This window comes from Podarcis erhardii, assembly GCF_964252035.2.
Source record: "Podarcis erhardii genome assembly, chromosome: 3".
Classification (NCBI taxonomy): Eukaryota; Metazoa; Chordata; class Lepidosauria; order Squamata; family Lacertidae; genus Podarcis; species Podarcis erhardii.
Window position 1 is genome coordinate 5976039 of NC_138507.1, and position 21263 is coordinate 5997301.

General features: G+C 43.1%; 2 protein-coding genes across 3 annotated transcripts in view; one reads left to right on the top strand and one right to left on the bottom strand.

Moving 5' to 3' along the window:
- RAB1A (RAB1A, member RAS oncogene family) overlaps positions 1-17305 on the bottom strand; it is a 26651-nt gene extending 9346 nt beyond the window's left edge. Inside the window, exons 1-3 of the mRNA XM_081855752.1 lie at positions 17005-17305; positions 4807-4879; positions 2162-2257 (exon numbers count right to left, since the gene is read on the bottom strand). Coding sequence (XP_081711878.1) covers positions 2162-2257; positions 4807-4879; positions 17005-17027 — 192 coding nt within the window. The 5' untranslated portion in view covers positions 17028-17305. The remainder of the gene's footprint in view (positions 1-2161; positions 2258-4806; positions 4880-17004) is intronic.
- SLC1A4 (solute carrier family 1 member 4) overlaps positions 1-21263 on the top strand; it is a gene marked incomplete at its 5' end in the record, with an annotated part of 278141 nt that overhangs the window by 78572 nt on the left and 178306 nt on the right. The gene's annotated exons all lie outside the window — the stretch shown is intronic.

Here is a 21263-nt window from a genome sequence, read left to right on the forward strand (position 1 = left end):
TCTTTGTGTAATAATTATGCAAGTCAGTTGCATGTCTGTGTGACTCAGGCTTGAGGCAAGTGCTGAAGGCTCTTCAGAGCTGGCAACCTCTTTCCACTCCCAGTGGGTCCCAGCAACTGCACTAACACTTAACTGTACAGAATAGGCACCTGAATGTAGAAGCAAATCTAAAGGGATGGTTGGTGGTGGAAATACAGAAGTTTTAAGTTTTTCATGTGTGCTAAAACTCAGTTTAAGGTTTTTTTGTTTTTTGTTTTTTAATGTTTAACCACATCTGTTAACAAACATGGAAACATATGCTTTAATGTTATTGTTATACTTAAAGAAATGATTTAAGTTGTTATTAAGGAAATGATTATTTTTCTCCTTCCAATAAAACATAGCAGAAAAGTTGTCCAAATATAAACAGTTAATTTATTAAACCTCACAATAATTTCATAATTATCTGTCTACGTATTTCTAATAGTATAACCAAATCAGTATTTTTTTATATAACTAAAAACTACTCTGAAAATTTATTATTCCAAAAATGAAATCTTCATCTGGTTGTAAATATTAAGATTATACCAGCAAGAATGAGTCTTTCTATAAAAAAAGTGATTTAAATCGATTCTTACTGACTAGTGATTTAAATCAATTTGATTTAAACCAAATCTACCCTGGGACACTACAGCCCTATTACTGTTTTGTGCATAGCCTTTCACAGCTAACCCCAGCCTTAACCCTTAACCATTTCAGATACAGAATCTTATCTCACTGTATCAAATATTTTGACAGACTTTGATTCTACGTAAGAGGATTGCAGAACCTTGAGTTTAGTCCACTGTGCACCTGAGGTGTCCAACACAAGCATTTCCCCTACCCCAATTAGAAAGCGTAGCTGGAAAAAGGGGTGGCATACCACAAGAAATACAAATTTGCAAACAATACAAACCACTGACAGATAGTTGGCTTAACATGAACAGGCTCTTAATGGGCTATAGCAGGGAAATGCATTAGATAACATATGAAAATTAGCTTCAGTAAAGAAATAGAGTAGAACCTTATGCAAATAACACAGCCATAACCACGTGCAATCTCACGACCAAATTATTCTGCCCTATTAAGTCATCTCTGATATTGCCCAAGGATATAAGCTCTCCAAGAAGAGTAAGGAACCTGTGTCCTTCCAAATTACCGTAATTCCAACTGCCATCAGCCTTAGCCAGCATGGCCGCAGGTCCAGGGGTCCGGCAATATCTGGAGGGTCCAGGTTCCCCACCCCTGCTCTGAATCTTACTGTGTTTTCCTTAGTTTGCTGCTCCCAAAGTGTCACAATTGCACTTGGTTTTCACTGTGTTCAGGGTTAATGGAGCTTGTTAACTGCAGCATTGCAGAAGTCTCTTTGCATTTAGCACATTAAGATACACCAGATTTCCCAGACTTGTAGTTTGCCAATTGTTTAATTTAGAAGTATCGCCTTGCTTTGCAGAGAATACAAACAGCAGTCAAGATGATTGAAATGAAAAGTCTTCCCTGGAAAAGAGCCTATAAGAGTTCATTGTTGGCTTCTGCACAAGGTTTCCTACTCCTCCCCAGCACAGACAAAAGCAGGTTATTTTGCTTCAGGGAGTCAAAACATAGCAGCAGGAACTTAAGTCAGAAACCAAACAAGTTTCCAGTTTTAAAACTGGAGCAGGAACCATATCAACGGGAACGAATTGTAAGGCCAAACGTTGCAATAATAATAACAACAACAACAACAACAACAACAACAACAACAACAACAACAACACTTGACTTGAAATCACCAGACTGCATTTTAATTAAACATGGGTAAAAAATCACAATTCCCCAAACTATCTGATTAGCAGCAGTAAAGCACTTGGACCATTCATTCAGCTCCTACTTCTAATATTTAACCATTTTATAGCACTACAGAAATTAACAAATGGGGCTGGATTCAACTAAGCAGTTGCACAATAAATCCTAATAGTGGTACAGGGCTGACCCCTTCTCTTCACCCGCCCCCTGTCCCAAATCGGCACTGGGGGTGTGTGCCCCCCCCCCCCCAGAACAGCACATAGGAGAGATTGCACTGAAGGGACAATCATACTGGCACAATGTTGAATTCCTTCCATGAACTAGATTAGACTCAGCAAGCAGAACGGGGGATACTTACTATCTGAAGTTTGATTGTTTTCCCATCTAACTCTATAGTTCTGATTTTAAAGTCCACGCCAATTGTGCTGATGTAGCTTTCTGTGTACGTATCATCCTAAATGGGAGAAGAGAAGAGAAAAGAATATCACCATTTACAAATCAGCAGCACTGTGTCCTACAAAGGCAAAACCACAATCAAGACAAGTCAAGGTTCTGGAAAGGGTGCAGCTGAAGCCGTTATACCAGCCTGTACTCTCACCTTGCGTAAAAAGTGATGCAACTATATGCACACCAGCAAAGGTAAGGTGTCATGGCTCACTTCAGACACGACTTGCACTCAAAGTTTGGCCACAGTCACAACTATTGCAATATATATTTCAATAATGCAATGGGTGAGGAAACCGTAAACCACTATCTGCCTGGTGTCACAGTAAGGGCTGATTCAAGTAATTCTGTCAGGGACAGAAAAGGAGCGAGAAAAGGCATGCTCAAACAGAAAAGCATCAATTATCAATATGGTGTGTGGTTTTCCATTGAACCATGCATTCCCCATTACCAACCCCAAAATATTGGGTGGGATTCAACTAAGTTATTGCACAAGTGGAATTGTACAAGGAAACTCCTTCCTCCCATCTGTTCTGGGGTTTTCATCATACCTCTGCAAATTAAGGGATGGCATAGGGCACATGCAGGGGGAAGAGAGGGAGTCACATAATTATTTAGTTAAATACTGTCCGCAGTTTATATTAATCAGTTTATTATTCAATTATAATTTACTCACATGCTATATAGAGCTATTTGCTCTACATGAAAAGTTTGGGCTCAGCCTTTGTAAGATGTTATTTTTCCTGGGAATTCCCAATTACACAAAAAACCATTATAATGCACTGCATGAGTTCGCTGGGCCCTAGGAGTGGTTTTACCCAAAGAGGTTCTTTCTGCTCCAGGTTGGTTTTATCTCTTATTGTGCAGATATTTACTTACTTACTATTTACTTGTTCTGATATTGTTGTTTTAAGAAAAAACTATTAAACTGTTGGGATTATTGAGATACAATGGACATCCTTTTCATTATATTACTATGAAGCAAATATATCCTCTAGACATTATTTGTTTCTGTTTTGTTCTTCTTCTGGGTTATAAGTCCAGTATTTTGCTCACACATTTTTTCTGGTTTTGCCTCTAGGGCTTCCCAATAACATAAATTCCTCACTGGGCTAACACTGTGGAGTCTATTGTACCCAAACAGCTTTTGTGTTCGACTATGTTTTTGGACGCAGGCGGCGCTGTGGTCTAAACCACAGAGCCTAGGACTTGCCAATCAGAAGGCTGGCGGTTTGAATCCCTGTGATGGGGTGAGCTCCCGTTGCTTGGTCCCAGCTTGGTCCCAGCTCCTGCCTACCTAGCAATCTGAAAGAACGTCAAAGTGCAAGTAGATAAATACGGCAGGAAGGGAAACAGTGTTTCTGTGTGCTGCTCTGGTTTCGCCAGAAGCAGCTTAATCATGCTGGCCCCATGACCTGGAAGATGTACGCCGGCTCACTCGGCCAGTAAAGCAAGATGAGCGCCGCAACCCGAATCGCCCACGACTGGACTTAACGGTCAGGGGTCCCTTTACCTTTAATGTTTTTGGATCATGATGATACCAATAAAATCTTCATTAACTTGTGAATTAAGAGTTGTTGACTCTTAAGATAAGAAATAAAGGACTTTCAAAGCAGTTTGTGATGTAGCATGGAGCCTGCTTTTCAAAGTGAAAAGCATCAGGCATGCTCAAGATTCTGGCCTACCGATTCTCCCCTGCTGCCAAGTCTTAGATACGTTATTGTATTTTAGTATTTTGTTGGAAGCCACCCAGAGTGGCTGGGGAAACCCAGCCAGATGGGCGGGGTATAAATAATAAATTATTATATTATTATTAGATTTAGTGAAGGAAAGAATAAGAAAGACAACCACCACAATGTTCCTCCCTGAGTTATAAACTAAATGTAGAACTTCATTGTCTTATGCAAAATTAGGCACAACTCACAGCTGCAAACCTTAGCATACTTATTCCAAGTATACTTGGAACTCCATTCAACTGTCCTATTGAACTCCACGCAATTTACTTTCAATTTAATTGCGCATAAGATTAAGCTAAGAGTTCAACCTGCTTGTGTTTCGTATTCTACAAATATTACAAATCATAGGATTAGTTCTCAATATGGCCTACAGTTATCATGTGGTAATTGCAAAGATCATATAGCAGCATGTTCAAAGATCCTATGTTTTGATAGCTCTCCATTCAAGCTGCCAAAGGAAGGAAGCTTATCAAGCAGGAATTCTTTTCACTCATCAGCTGGCATCTGAACCAATCATGCAAATGAGCTTGGCATAATTGCACAGCAAGGAGAATTCAACAATATGCAAGTTTTCAGGTGTATATGCAACTAAAAAACTAAACTTCAGTTCTACCTGCTAGAAGAACCCATTTGAATTTGAAGGGTAACTGCACCCATACAAGGAGAACTCCTTTTCATGTGACTGTAAATTGGTATTTTCTTTTGATTATGATTAGCCAGTAGGAAAGAAAAAACAGGAAACCTGGAACACATTCATTTTTGCATTACAGTCAGTTTTTAAGGTTAATCGTTAACAAAAAGTTGAAGAGGCATGACAACTTACTGCAAACCTAAGCAGAAGGCAAGATTTTCCAACACCAGAGTCTCCAATCAGAAGCAGCTTGAATAAATAGTCACTGAAAAGAGAAAACCATAATTAAATCTACTATAGTATGGCACATAGCAATTGAAACTGTTGGTTCATAATACACTTTGTTCTATTTCTATCACAAACTAGGGAAATTTCACACCCGTGTGTGTGTGTGTGTGTGTGTGTGTGTGAGAGAGAGAGAGAGAGAGAGAGAGAGAGAGAGAGAGACCCGTACAGTGGTACCTCGGGTTACATACGCTTCAGGTTACACACTCCGCTAACCCAGAAATAGTGCTTCAGGTTAAGAACTTTGCTTCAGGATGAGAACAGAAATTGTGCCGCAGCAGCGTGGGAGGCCCCATTAGCTCAAGTGGTGCTTCATGTTAAGAACAGTTTCAGGTTAAGAACGGACCTCTGGAACGAATTAAGTACTCAGCCCGAAGTACCACTGTATAAACACAGTGGTGCCTCGCAAGACGAAATTAATCCGTTCTGTGAGGCTCTTCGTATAGCGGTTTTTTTGTCTTGTGAAGCAAGCCCATTGACAACTTAGCAGATTAGCGCTATTAGCGGCTTTTAGCGGATCAGCTGATAAGCGGCTTAGCGGCTTAGGAAAAGGGGGGGAAAGGGGGAAAACCCGCAGGAACTCGCAAGACATTTCGTCTTGCGAAGCAAGCCCATAGGGAAATTCGTTTTGCAAAGCGCCTCCAAAACGGAAAACCCTTTCGTCTAGCGGGTTTTCCGTCTTGCGAGGTGTTCGTCTTGCGGGGCACCACTGTAATGCTTGTACGTAAAGTACAAATTTAAAACTAAACTCCATGGTTACCTGGAACTACACTTTTGTGAAGGTACTGAAAAAGGTTAAAGATCCTTAAGTTTCTTCAAAAAAATTACAAGGCTGTCCAGATGGGAACTGCTAGTTGTAGAACCTGGTCAGCTGGTTCCACAAGGTGATGTTAGGTGACTATTGTTCCACACACTGGCACGAGTGTCATTGTGTTCCATAGGGCTCTATCTTGTCTTTGGACATCATCCACTGAATTGGAGTCTTATTTAACATCTAAATGAAACTACAGGTTAGGGCACCTGGGCTAAGTGTCAACAATATATAGATTACAACTAGCTTCACATTTTTCCATCCAATCCAGGTGAAGCAGTGGGCATTCTGAACCAGGAACCTAGCTTGCTAATGGACTGGATGAGGGTCAATAAACAGACAAGAGAGAAGCACTGTTGGGGGTGCTCCTAGCTGTTTATTGAGGCTCTGGTATCTTGGAACACCTTTCATAAGCTACAGTCATCTATACTCTGGTACCCTCCCAGGGTGACCACTGCAATGCATTATACATGGGGCCCTCCCCAGAGACGCTCACCTAGCACCCATTGTCTTTTAAATGCCAGGTGAATAATGTCCTATTCATCAAGGCCTTTTAGCTTCATTTTTGGATACTGTACTAAAGCTACCCCTCAGGCTGTGTGCTGTTGCTAATACAGTATTTTAGCTGCTTTTTCATACTACATATGTTGTTGGGGTTTTAAATTGTCTTCTTGGTAACATTCACCTTAAAAAATGGTTTACCATGTTGCAAACTGTCTAGAGCAGGCTTCCTCAACCTCGGCCCTCCAGATGTTTTAAGACTACAATTCCCATCATCCCTGACCACTGGTCCTGCTAGCTAGGGATCATGGGAGTTGTAGGCCAAAAGCATCTGGAGGGCCGAGGTTGAGGAAGCCTGGTCTAGAGGACCCAGTAGGATGAACAATATTAAAGTGTGACAAATACATAAAGGCTTCAGAGACACTTTCTAGCCCTTAAGAAGAGGTATGCACCATTGTAGAGATGGTTCAAGCTCCTGCTGTGAATCCTATGAATAATAGGATGCTTAAGACATTTGTGATAGCATGATTGTGGAAGCCAGAAAAGAAAACATTGCTATTCTCAGGAGACTTCTCAATACAGTTACTTAAAAAACACTAGGCTAACGACTAATCACAACATGGAATATGTTTTCAATAGAAGAGGGATCATGTGAAGACCACAGAGTTTGTGTAGATAGGAGAGAATTCTCACAAACCTGAAGAACAGTCCCAATGCCACATATAACTTAAAACCCTCTTTAAAACATTGAAAATCCCATTTTTATTAAGATTGCTGTGAAAAGCCTTTTGAACACCTAAGCTTTACTACCTGCCATAGATTGCATTACAAAGAACCCAGTATGCATCAAGAGCAATACTAGTTTCAGGTGATCATAAATCCCCTAGAGTAGCTGAAAGTAAATAATGAACAGCAATTATAGAAAGGCTTTGTATATGCAACACCACAATCCTAAACTCATTACTTGGACAAAGTAAAACTCAAATAAGATTGACTTCCAATTAGTTTAGGATTAAAATTCAAGAGTAAGAAGAGGTAGAATAATGAAAGCTAAAGGGTTCAACTAGTATGTGTGCCCCATGTTTGTTCCATGCCACGTTTAGAAGGAATAGATAATGCACAAACCACTTAAGTCCAGTATGTCATGTTTATTTAAATATATAGATTACAAACAATTATGAATACACTGAGTTGCCGCTGACCTATCTCAGTATTAGCAGCTGCTAACATGATACACTTTCAGGAAATGTTTGTCTTAAAACCTTGACTGTTCAGAGAATAACACTCACAACAGTGCCAAGTCTTCCTTAGAACAGATTTCTTGTTTAGCACTCCATGTTGTTAGCTTTACCTAACCAAAATAATGTGACTGTCTGTACTGCATTAACTACTATGGCAGCTGTAATTAGGTCCAGTTAAGAGTATAGGAGACATAAGGGAAGCTCATCAGAAGCACCTATTCTATTTTTAAGTGCCCTAGAGTAGTTGCAAAAATTCAAATGCATTTTGCAGATTTGACATTGGAATGAGGACCTCTCACTTTAACAGTATCAAGCAAGTTAACACTGATTAACCATGACATTAAAAGCACTGTTATTGTTCAGCGAAGTCTCTGTCCTGACAGTAACATTGAATCACTCGTTCAAAAGCATTTTCATCTTAAAAAGAACAATCTTATTATTACATTTATATCCCACTTTTTCTCCAATGAATGCAGGGTTTCAGTTTTCTGGTATAGTTTTCTGAATATTAAAAGTAGATTTGACATTGCAGATAAGTTTTCGGCAGTGGGGAAGATCCGATTATCTCAAGTGCCATTCCACATGGTATTTGATATTAAAAACCCAGAGGTAGGCTGATGAACTTTCACACACGAGCAGCCCATATCGGTATGCAACTGCTGGAAGAGATCTAAATAACAAGATTTAGAAACAAAGCTTAACGATGCAGTCCTATGCAAACTTTCCTGGGTGTAAGTGCCAATGAAACAGTGACTCTTATTTCTGAGAATATCTACCTACCTACCGCACCCTTCATTCAAGGATCACAGGGCCATTTACAATATAAAAACACAGACATAATAACAAACAAAATACCCCACCAACAGTTTAAAAGGCCATAGATTGTTTAATTAGCCAAAGGCCTGTGAGAAAAGGAATGTTTTTGTCTGGCACCTAAGATATGTAACAAAGGAGCCAGGTGAGCCTGTCTGGGAGAGCATTCCTTAAGTGGAGAGCCACCACAGAAAAGGCCCGTTCTCATGTTACCACCCTCCACACTTCTCAGATGATGGGCCTCAGATAATGATCACAGAGTCCAGGTCAGTTCATATGGGAAAAGGCGGTCCTTGAGGTATTGGAGTTCTGAGACCCTTAAGGCTTTATGGGTCAAAACCAGAACTTTGAATTGGGCCCGGAAACTAATTGGCAGCCAGTGCAGTCAGGCCAGGATTGGCATTATATGCCCAAACTGTTTTGCCCCAGTGAGCAACCTGGCCACTGAACTCTACACCAGCTGAAGTTTCCAAACTTTCTTCAGAGGCAGCCCCATGTTTAACACACTGCAGTAATCTGACCAAGAGATTACCAGAGCACAGACAAGTTACGCTATCCCTGTCTAGATAGGGGCACAGCTGGGCCACCAGCCAAAGCTGATAGAAGTCACTTCACTTCACTGAGACCACCTGAGCCTCAAGAGACAACAATGGATCCAAGTACAGTAGTACCTCGGGTTACAGACGCTTCAGGTTACAGACTCCACTAAACCAGAAATAGTACCTTGGGTTAAGAACGCCCCATTAACTAAAGTGGTATCTCAGGTTAAGAACAGTTTCAGGTTAAGATTGGACCTCCAGAACGAATTAAGTTCTTAACCAGAGGTACCACTGTACCCCCAATTTGCGTACCCACTCCTTCAGAGGAAGTCTAACTCCATCAGGACCAGACAACCACCCATCCATCTGGTCTAGGGAACCACCCACTAACACTGCTTCAGTCTAATATGGATTGAATTTCAGTTTATTGGTTCTCATCCAGTCCATTACTGGATGAGAAACATGGGTCCAGAACATCCACTGTCACACCTACAGATGCAAAAGAGCTGTGTGTCATCAGCATATTGAAGACAATATACTCCAAAACTCTGGACAACCCTCCCCCACACTAAAGACTTCACAGGACCGAAGAGCACTCGCTAAGCATCATCCTCTGAAAATGGCCATCCAAGTAGGACCAGAATCACTGCAATGTGATGCCACCCACTCCTAACTCAGACAGCTGCTCCAGAAGTATACCATGGCCGGTAGTATGGAAAGCAGCTGAGGGGTTGAGAATTAACAAGGACTCATTACCCTGTCTCTCTCCTGACAGAGGTCATCCTAGCGTGTAACCAAAACAGGAATGTATAATCAATTTATTTCCTAGGCTTCCCATGTTCATCTGCATGTTTCTCCTCTTCCTCTATTGTTTTGTTGCATCCACTTTCAGAATTAAAGGTCCCTGGGCCACTACAAATACATAAAATACAATCCATTCTTCAGAATATCTGAACTGGGAAATCAGCAATACCAGAGAACATTTGATTTTTATGTGCTAAAATGTGCTATTATTAAAACATGCTAAGTACAGTCGTACCTTGGATCCCAAACGCCTTGCAAGTCGAAGTGAGTGTTCCGGTTTGTGAACGTTCTTTAGAACCCGAATGTCTGACGCGGCTTCTGATTGGTTGCAGGAGCTTCCTGCAGCCAATTGGAAGCCATGCCTTGGTTTCCAAATGTTTTGGAAGTTGAACGGAATTCCAGAATGGATTCCGTTCGACTTTCCAGATGCCACTGTAGTTCACAGCCATTATTTTATTCATATTAAGCACTCACTTCTTACTGATTTCAAGGGCTGGAAGCAAAAGAACTGTGCAACTAGTTTTGCATGTCCAATGGCATTACACGGGGTTGATTCACTTGCACATTAGCCTCTCCTACTATTGTGCAAACTAGTTCTGAAACCAAGGATACTTCCATAAGGATCTGGCACGCCAGACTGCATTCTTCACAAAGGCAAAAAGAGCAACTGACCTGCACAAGTCCTTGGATGGGCCTAAAGTAGCTCACTAAATCCCTGCCATTACTATACGGACTATAGTCATGACATTCTTCATTAATCCATACATAAGATGCAGCCCTTTTTGGAAATACTGGATTAAAACAAACATTTGCAGCAAATAATTATTCACTGCTGATCTCCTATTTTAGACACACCAGAAACTGAAATGAACTTTTGTCATCAGAATCATCCATTTTATTTCCATATTGCCCTCCCTCACATGGGAGCTTAAGGAGATGAAGATTTAAAAATCCAAAAATAATTGAAAGCACCTAAAAATCACACCTCAAAAATTTTTTTAAAAGCATTGGTAGGTATTGGGGGAGGCAGCCCTTTACATTCTTGGGCCCCACACCATGTGCGGCTTTACACCAGTATCAGCACCTTGAACTGGTCCTGGTAGCACACACAGTCTCAGCTTGCTGCCCTGCTAGCAGAGCAGGGAGTTCAGCCGCCTGGGCCTCCAGGGAAAGTCTGGAATTAAGGAAGAAGCCCAAGCTAAATACCTCAAAGGGAGCACAACCCTAACCAGAACAAGTTGTCTCCCCAATTTCTGGAGATGAGACCCACCAATCTACAACACCTCCAGATCATCAGCATTCAGCCTCAGTTTATTGCCCCCCATCTAGCCCATCATTCATCCCCACACTGGTCCAGCACAGCCTCTCCGATGCAGGTGGAATGGAGAGAGAAGAGAGTATCACTCCAAATTTTAGGATAACAATTCCCAGCAGCTTCATAGAAGTATGAAACAACATGGTGGACAGAATATACCCCCACAGAGCAATACACCACAAGTGCCACGAGGTCAAGCAGCCGTTCCCCAGAACTACCCTCTGGTAAGGATCCTGCAGGTAGGAGCAGGAATGCTGTTAACATGGTGAAACACTGCTAAGAGATCAAAAGCCATCCTAGTCAAAAATCTCCCTGCCCCTCTCTCCAAAGCACCATTAAAAAAAAACAAATTGCTGCCCCACTACCAAACAGGGCAGCCTCGAGGAAAAAAAAGGTGCTGGGCAAATCAGGGAAGCTGCAGGGTAGTGTGGCACCAAAAGACATGTATTTTGCTACCACTCTATCCTGTCAAACACCTGCTTCACCGTCAGCACAGAACAAAAAAAAGATGTGTTTTTTGGCTGCTGTGCTACCGGGCAAATAAGGCGTGTGTCATTTGCTACCACTGTGGCTGGCAGGCCAGCTGACTGCAACCAGGCAGGTGGAGATGCTAGGTGCCAAGGGTGGCTCCTGAACATTTCCATCCTGTCAGAAAAGGCTGGCTACCTGATACAAAATGTGACTGGCACCCAGCTAATTTCAAACGCTGGAGGGAGAATAGGAGGAGGAGGCGGCAGCAACAGCAAGAGCGCTTCTGCTGCTGTCGCCTTGTGGAGCAAGAGGGTCATGGGGTTGTTTGGAGCCATAACGCACCTGACGCCGAAGTCCGGAAGCCGTGGGAGCTGCTTAAGAAGTTGCAGCAGCAGAACAAGCAGCTCTACAACTGCAGTGCCGGTAGGGCTCCAGGCAGCCGCCGCCGCAAACAGCTTCTCAGCAGCATCCACAGCAGCAGGGGGTGGGTGTCTGTATGCCATTGATTGTGCCACTTGCCTTTGCCACTGCTCCCTGCTGCCATGAGCAGCCTTTTGCTGCCTGGCCTCAAGAGTCACTGCCTCGGCTCCAACAAAACTGAGCCGAGGTGGCCTCTGCTGAGTGGGTAAAAAAGGAAGAGGAAGTGGCTTGGCACCGGTGGATGTTATGGTGGCAGGGGAAGCCACAGAGAATGGGATCCTTATTATTAGTGGAGCCGCTGAAGTCTGATGAGCTGGACTGGCTGTGGGAAATAACCTGGCTCACGCAGTACCAAAAGATGTGCTTCTGTGGGGCACCGCAGCACAAATGCGACTAGACAAAGTGTTTTGAAGCCCCACAAACCAGGTTCCAGGCGCCATGTGGTACCTAGCTTTCCTTTCCCAGCTTTGAACACTGCCTCAGATGTCATAGCCTAACCCTCACATCATACCTTCCCTCAACCCTGCCGACCCACGCTCTGAACTCTCCCTGTCCCCCATCTCCCAGTCACATGCTCTTTTCTTACTAATTTCAGCAGAACACAAGAAGAGAAACTAAATCCAGCCATAATCAAGTGTGGGATGCAACAACAAATTAGATTGTAGGAACCCAAGCTAGGGGACATAGAGAAATCACTGGCAGCATTTCTGTGCAGTACTTTAGCCATATAATGCTAAAATATGTGTATCTTAGCTTTTTCTTCACTATTTATGCAGCTCAAATGGGTTTCTAAAGTTGGTAGTACTAGTACCACTCTAACATCCTATTGCAAATCAAAGTAACAGTACCACATGTGAAAACACAACCTGAGTCTCTTGATGGCTGGGGCACAATCTGTCCAAAATTAAGTAGTACCTACTTAACTTTCTCTCAGCTGTGGGAGGATTTTGTCTTTGGTAACTTGCTGTTTTTAAATAATCAGCTGTTTTCGCATCCCCACAATGATCTGACTATATGTCCTAATCCCATCCACCCTCCCGATAATTCAGCAGACTCCTAGCAAACTTCACATTGGCACTCTTTAAAATAATCACTGCTCCACAGTCAACAGATGCTCCTCCTGAAATTATTTACCAGACAAGACAGATTTATATCAAATTATCTGCTACCTATGAGCTCACTTCAAAGACACAATAAGATATCACTCAGTATTCCAATCTGAAACATCAAGAAACTTGTTACTGCAATTTAAATATCCGCTGCATATCAAAACAAGTTACAGCTGTGTTGTTGTTTTTTCAAAAGGGGGTATTAGGATGAAACATGGATACAACACCTGACCATTTCTTTAACGTTTCTGTTGCAGAATACAGTATTAGAAACAAATACAAACTTCCTAGAGCTGGGGCACTGCTAGGTACTAAAATGACTCAAGCACAGGCTCATGAAATAAATTTGCAGAAAATGTGCATATGCTAATTTACATGCATGGGTGCAAAATTTTGGCTGAATTTCATAGGGGAAACTTTTTTGCCTCTTGCTATGGGTTTCCAAAAGAATTTCATTGGTATAGTGGGTTATAGCCATTGCTAATCCTGTTCAGAGTAGACCCAGTGAAGTTAATTAACATGGCTAACTTAGGTTGATTAATTTCAGTGGGTCTACTTTGAGAAGAACTTAATAAATGGGTTGGGTCCTACACCTTACCTACATTCTATATGCACCTATTAAAAACTAGAGGAAATCTTGTCCAATATCTAACATAACACTCATGCTCTCTTTCACAAACACTTCTCCTTCCACATGCCATTCAGCTATTGCATACATTCACAAGTCCCCTATCACCAGTCAACACCACTGACACACGATATTCAACAACCACGATCTATACTAGAATTGGAAAGCAAATGAAAACAGAGGGTGGTGGGGTCTCAAAGCACTGTGCTTTGCAGTTCACCCAGTCATCCTATAAGCAGGTTTATTTTTATTTTTTTGGAATGGGGGAGGTGAGAAGAACCATGGTCTAGCACAAAAGACCCAGGGTCAGTCCCCAACATCACCCCTGCCTAGTGTGCCCATACAAAGTTTTGAGAGTCATAATAAATTTAGATTTATTGCCCTACAGTGTCACTGCTGTTGCCAGAAGCAGAACATGATCTCCTGATAGTAGCCTACACAGTTCTCAAGAGAGAAAGAACTTAAAAAAGTGCAAGGGTCAAAGAAGTTCAACAGTTAAACAACCATTTTAAACAGCTAAATAACTTCTTTTCTTAGAAGCTATCACTGTGATGCAGCAACATTGCAAAATTAACGTTAAGCCCACAAAGCATTTTGTAAGCATCATGTGGTGAGCACATGACCAGCAGCTAAGTGAAGGGTAGACATCTATGTCAAGCAGTCAATAGCAATTGGTTGGAAAGTGTGTTAGATGAACTGCCAGTATGAGACAAGACTTCACTTTATTCCTTACAGCTTAAATTTAGGGAACTCAACTAAGCTTTACTACATTTTAATACAGAACAGCAGGGTCCATTAGAAAATAAGCTTGTATGTTCTGCGCTGGCAGCCTTAAGGGCGTAAGTGAAGTAGGCCTGCTATGTGCGCAATTGCTTCTCAGTGTAGAGGAGAAAATATCATTAACTTTTCATGACGTGTCATAAAATCTTCTCACTCCCCATCTGTGACCACTGCTGTTTGTAACCCAAACTCCCATGGGACAACATTACAGGCTTCCTTCATTTCCCTTTCATTCACCTTCACGTTTGTTAAGTTTCTAATACATTTTGAAGACAGCTGAAGCCCGAAAGTGTTTCAGTAGTGTAAATAGAGTCAGCTGCTAAGAGTGCAATTTTCAGCCAACAATTTCTTGCCTCAATTGTTAAATCCACTAGATGGCTACTCCCAGCTTCATTCCACTTCCTGCACTATGGAAATAATACTGACTTCTCTGTTAAAGCAGGGCTGAAACCACAAGGCCTCTGGGTTGACTGTGCTCCTATATGGACCCCCCTCTATCTGACCCTTGAGATTCTCCCCAGTCACACCCTCTAGTATTTGTGCTCTGCTGGAATGTGTTCTTAACTATGGAAGTGCCTCTTGCTTGTCTGGATGGGTGACAGAAGGACGTGTATGAGTACTAAAGTACTGTACAAAGGTAAACCTTACATTCATTGCTCCACCCACTTTTGCCTCTGGACCTGCTCACCACTGACAACCTCCATAAAGTTGCACAGAAAAGAATGCAGCCCTTGCGTTCCCCATCCCTGCTAAAAATTATTTATTTTTTAAAAAATATTGCCCACACTTTCAAATAAAATATTGCAAGGCAGTAAACCACCTAAAAACACCAATACGGGAACCTGAGGTGCTCAGAATTTGTGGTCTATCTTCACATTTGTGTAAGAGCAACCCAAGTCCATCATAACTGAGAGTGAGGGCAGGAGATAGTCTGCACCACTACTTCTGTACTGTCCCTCCTATATTCTGAAGCACATAGTGACACTGATACCAGTTTTTCCAGTCTTTTGCAGCTGGCCAACTAAGCCGCATGTTCACCTGAATCTCAGATCCCTTCACTAAGATACTGATGCTACTAAACTAAACAAAAAAAAAAAAAAAAAAAAGGAGTTTGGAGAAGACAGCAGGCCTTCAGGGGGAGAGAAGCAAACAACGAAAATTGGGACAGGGGAGGCTGGGAAGAGAAAGTGGTAGGTGGAAAAGACAAATATGGGAGAGTTGGAAGATAGCAACAAAGATGCAGTTGTAGAGACTTGTAAGAAAAACAGTGAAGGGTGTCGCTGAGATACCTAAGTGAAGATAGAGACTGCACCTGAAAGAGGGAAAGAGTCCCATGGGGTATAAAGAGAACAGAAGAAATGTTGAGAGAGAGAGAGTTCAGGGAGGCCTGTAGCCAGGGGGTGGGAGAGGAATAAATACACTTACGGGTCACAGAGAAAAAGAGGAGGCGAAGAGAGAGATTACAATTAAAAGTTACAGCTGAGGGCACAAAGCAGGGGTCAGAGCACAGGACTTAAACCTGGGAGACCATTCAGTCACAACTCATGCAAGAGAAGTAGATCACTTGGTACGGCATAAGACTCTTAATCTCAGGGTTGTGGGTTCGAGTCCCATACTGGGGAAAATTTTCCTGCATTGCAGAGGGCTGGACTAAATGATCCTCATGGTCCCTTCTAAATCTACAATTCTATGATTCTATCCTGGGTAACTTTGGGCTAGTTACCTATCCTATATCAAAGGAATGTTGTGAGGATTAAAAAGAGGCGAGCCACATAGACTGCCCTGTGCTCACTGGAGAAAAAGTGGATTTTTTTTAAAACAACTCCTACTGACTTTCAGAGATTAAAATACTAACACAGCTCTAGTGTGTTAGTGAAAGCATTCTACACAGTGTGATTTGAGTTGTGCACCTCTACTATAAGATTTGCCAGCAAGTATGCATACTACTACTTAGCATCTGGGCTCCACAATTTAAAGTTTGAGTTGCATACAACATAGGTGTGCAGAACACAAAGGCACAAGAACGGAACCGGGCAAAACCATATCTCACAAACACTTTTTAAAAGATTGTTTTGCCCGAATCTGTTCTTGTGCCTTTGTGTTCTGCGCACCTATGGTGAATGCAACTCAAACGTTAAATAGCGGAGCCCAGACGCTAAGTAGTAGTATGCATACTTGCACACTATAGTAGTAGAGGTGCACAACTCACATCACGCTATATATCTCTCCACAGCAGGAACAATGTTAGCGAGAATGTCATCAGGAAGCTGTGACATCCATTCCCCTAATACTGGGGCCCCTTTATAGATCCTCGCCGGCCAAATGCGCCCCACTCCCGGCCCCACAACAGGACTTGGGGGGGGGGACCCTCAGGCACATTCCATTCCACCAGTTCGTCTCCACAGGACCCCCCCCCGCCCCAATATCCCATTAATACCACTTTTTCGCAGGCCCTTCAGCCCCCTGCTTTCTGTGTCTGGGAGGCCGGTGGGAGCAACTCCCCGCCCCCCACCCCCGGGTCCAGCCCCCTTCACCTCAGAGATATTTGTCCCCCCCCCTCACCTAACCCAGCTCTTCTACTTCCGCGTCGCCCCCCAACCCCGAATTAGGGTTCCCCCTCCCCCCTAATGGCCCCCCCGGCCCACACGCAGGCGCAGAGGCGGCGCTACTCACTATTCGGGATTCATGCTTGACATGTCAGCGGGGCCCCGCGGCCTGTGAAGAACGAGCTCGCTCCGCGGAGCAGGCGGCGGTCAGACCCACCGGTGGCGGCGGCGGCTCCTCCCGGCGGTCAGGCTCCCTTTATCCGACCGAGCAGCGGAGGGCAGCACCGGCAAACGGACGCGGCGTCTCCCTTCTTGGCCGGCGGGCTCCACTCCTCCCCTCACAGGCGGCGGCGGCAGGCAGCGTCCGCTCCGGCACCCAGATCCCAAAATGGCTGCCGGCCCCGCGAACCAGGAAACAGAGAGGCATCCGAGAGGAGGGGCCGGGCTTACATTGCGGCGGCGGCCTTCTCAGGGCACGCCGGGAAATGGAGTCTCCGAGGGAGGAGGCGGCCCTCGGCCCGCCGCGGAGGCGTCAGCGGGAAGAGAACTCAGTTTCCCGGCAGCGCCCTCGGCGCAGCCGGCGCGTGCGCGTTCCGGGTCGCCTGTCTCCCCCGCGGCTTCCCGGTTGACTCAACTCCGATGTTCTGGCAGCGGATTGGCTGGCGGGCGAGGCCGGCCGGGTTAACGTCAGCAAGGAAACGTGGCAGCTCGGGCGAGCCGTTGACCTCGCCGGACGGGAGGGAGGGAGGGAGGGAGGGGGCGGGGCCTGGCAGCCTTTGTGGGCGGAGCCACGCTGGCAGGCGGAGGGCGGGATTCGAACTGAGGGGCAAAGTTACCTCTGGACCCGATCCGAGTCCCAGAACAGCAGGGCCGGCTCCCCCGTGAGGCAAGGGGAGGAGGCTGCCTCAGGAGGCAGGGTCTACAGGAGCGGCAGATCCTGATGTAGATCTTTATTCTCAAAATGTTTTTATTGGTTTTCACAACATTATAAACCAGCAAACACATAAAACAAACAAGCACAAATCATAGCCTTATTAAAAATTACACTTATTAACATTGTTAAGTGACTTCCTCGCTTCCCCTTGGTTGAATTTCATTGCACGTCCTTTTAACGGTTTTCCAAATCACAGTTCTTAAAAAAAATTAACTTAAACATTAGCATCCTTAGATCTTCACATTATGAAATTAAACATATTAATTCATCGCTTAACTTAAATAAAATCTTAAGCCAATTAAGTGCAAGCTGTTTTCACTTAATTTAACTTAACATATTTAACTTAACATATTTAACTACGTAATCATTAAATTTGTTCCACTCTTCCTGATACTCCTCCTCCTTCTGGTCGCGGATTCTTCCGGTTAGGTCGGCTAGCTCCAAAAAATCCATCATCTTCATCTGCCATTCTTCTATCATTGGTAATTCTTGGGTTTTCCACTTTTTAGCTAACAAAATACGAGCCGCAGTTGTGGCATACAAAAATAATTTAACATCTTTCTTGGGCAATTCCAAACCCGTTATTCTAAGAAGAAAGGCCTCTGGTTTCTTTATAAATGTATATTTCAACATTTTTTTCAATTCATTATACATATTTTCCCAGAAGTCTTTCACCTTGGGGCAGGTCCACCACATATGATAAAATGTTCCTTCCTTTTCTTTACATTTCCAACATAGATTATCACAGTAATATCTTTGCTAATTTTACAGGAGTCAAATACCATCTGTACATCATTTTCATTATATTTTCCTTTAACGCAGTACATGCGGTGAACATGACCCCTTTCTTCCACAATCTTTCCCAATCCTCAAACATTATATTATATCCTACATCTCTTGCCCAATCTATCACCACAGATGCAGATCTTTATTCTCTCTCTCCCCCCCCCCCCACATCCCTGTAGATCTTTCCTCAGCCCTTCTTCCCTGACTGGGGGAATGGGCGCAATTTTGTGGTTTGTCTGGGGCACCAAAATGTTTAGGGCTGGTTCTGCTGTCTTATACCACCCACCCTGTGGAACGCCCTCCCACCAGATGTCAAAGAAATAAACAACTATCTGACTTTTAGAAGACATCTGAAGGCAGCCCTGTTTAGGGAAGCTTTTAATATTAGATGAATTATTTTAATATTTTGCTGGAAGCCACCTAGAGTGGCTGGGGAAACCCAACCAGATGGGCGGGGTATAATAATAAATTATTATTATTATTATTCTACCGAGTCAAGCTTCCAGGCAGGGAGCCTCTCTGGGGATTGAACCCAAGACCTTCTGAGCTATGGCCCTCTCCTCATTTATCTACTAAACCATTGGTTTGTTTAAGGGGGCGCAACATGCACATTGCTACAAAGATATCAAGTGATGCTCAGCGATTCCAGAAGCTGTAGGTGGTGAGGTTCATCTTGGACTGTGTAATGAAATATTACTATGTCAAATAATAGCAAAATCACACTTTTCCTGTTTTTCCTGCGTAATAGCAGAGGGGGACCACGTGATCCTTGGCGTGAGAATGGGGGTGTTACAAATACACAAGTGTCTCTTTTCTCATATGTGAAATATTGTTGAGTAGGGAAAGTTGGAAACAACCGTCTGATTGAGAGATGGGAGGCCCACTGCTATAAAACAGACATCCTGTCAGAACATGGTAATTTTATGCATGGAGGTGACATCTTGTAGGAATCGGGTGCTGTTTACAATGGTAAGAGCAGCTTTCCAGCTTTTTAGACGGGGAACATTCCCAGTCCTCTTTGGAGGTTGTACTTAGGATCTTCTGCTTGCAAGGCAGATGTTCTCTACCAATGGCCCTTCCTCCTGCACTGGAGCATAAAGAGAAATAGAAATAGCAAGACTAATTTAAGGCTTTAAGCAGCCAAGGATGTACAAGGATCCAATGCGCAGATCGTTGCCTTCACTAATCCAAGATTCTTGTCAATGCCCTTGATAGTGTACAGAATAAAACCACCATCTGGTTACTTGCAACAAGTGGTTGATCTGGATACTGCCAGTTTAGACACTGCTTTCTAAAAGCCACATCAAAGCCAGACTAAACATGAATAGCTTTTTATCAGCAAATTAATGTAGCAAAGGCAACAAAGTGAGCAACGGTTCATTCACTTTCAGAGGAGCTACTTGTCTTTCGAAATTTACTGATTTTTCACTACCACGCAGAACTGAACTAGAAGCAATTCCTGCTAGCAGCCACCAGAAGTTCTGTGCAGAAAAATAGCTCTGGTGTGTGTTCGTTAATACAGTGGTACCTCGGTTTACGAACTTAATCCATTCCGGAAGTCCGTTCTTAAACCAAAACCGTTCTTAAACCAAGGTACGCTTTCTCTAATGAGGCCTCCCACCACCGGTGCCCTTCCACTATTCGGATTCCGTTCTTAGACCGAGGTAAAGATATCAAACCAAGACACTATTTCCGGTTTTGCAGAGTTTCTAAACCAAATTGTTCTTAAACTGGACTGTTCTTAAACTGAGGTACCACTGTATGTGTTGGGCTCAGAACAAGGTTCCTATGGAGACCACAAAGTCCCGAGTAGAACTAGAAGCACTCTTGGCATGGGCATCTCTTGAATTTATTATTATTATCATACATTTATTTCTACCCACATTTTCCACTGATGGGACTGAAGGCAGCTTACATATAAAAATGAGAACCACTAAAAAAAGAGAAAAAGCCACCATTAAAAACAATTAAACACTGATAGAAGTAAAACTATATATGTGAACAAAATCTATTAAAACCATACAAAGAATTAAAATAAAAACTGTATGGCCCCAGCCCTTTCATTTAAAAAAGTTAGTTCCTGGAAGTCTATTGGAACAAAAAAGTCTTCACCCGCTGGTGGAAGCCAGTTTAACTTCTCTAGAGAGGGAGTTCCAAAGTTTGAGTTGTTGGGAGTCACTGTTTTGTATGTTCTGTAGTGTTTAATTTTTTTAATGTAATGCTTTTCTGTTCAAAATACAACAACATTGGTGTAGAATTGTAGTGAATGCTGCATATTGCTCAATATGTGCAGTGTGTGTCATATGGAAAACCATGGGAGGTGCTCAGCCTGATCCCACATTCATAGGATGGGATAAAAGCAAATGGACAACTGAAATGAGTTAACTACTAATTTGAGTATTGCATAATTCACTTTACAGAACATTTGTTTGCACCTGCAAAACAAGTTGAAAAGTACCATGCAGTAGATGTGGCACAAGGAGAGTTGTAGTGCAACAACACCCAGAGGGCTAGACCTGACCTAGACAAATAGGACAGATGCAAAAAATAATGTAAATAGCACAAAAGCATATTAATGAGCTTGGTCTCGTTCAGAGAACCAGCATCCCTGAGAAGTTGCCTGGTTTAACACCAATATGTTCTGATGCTTCTGCAGAGACCCCAGT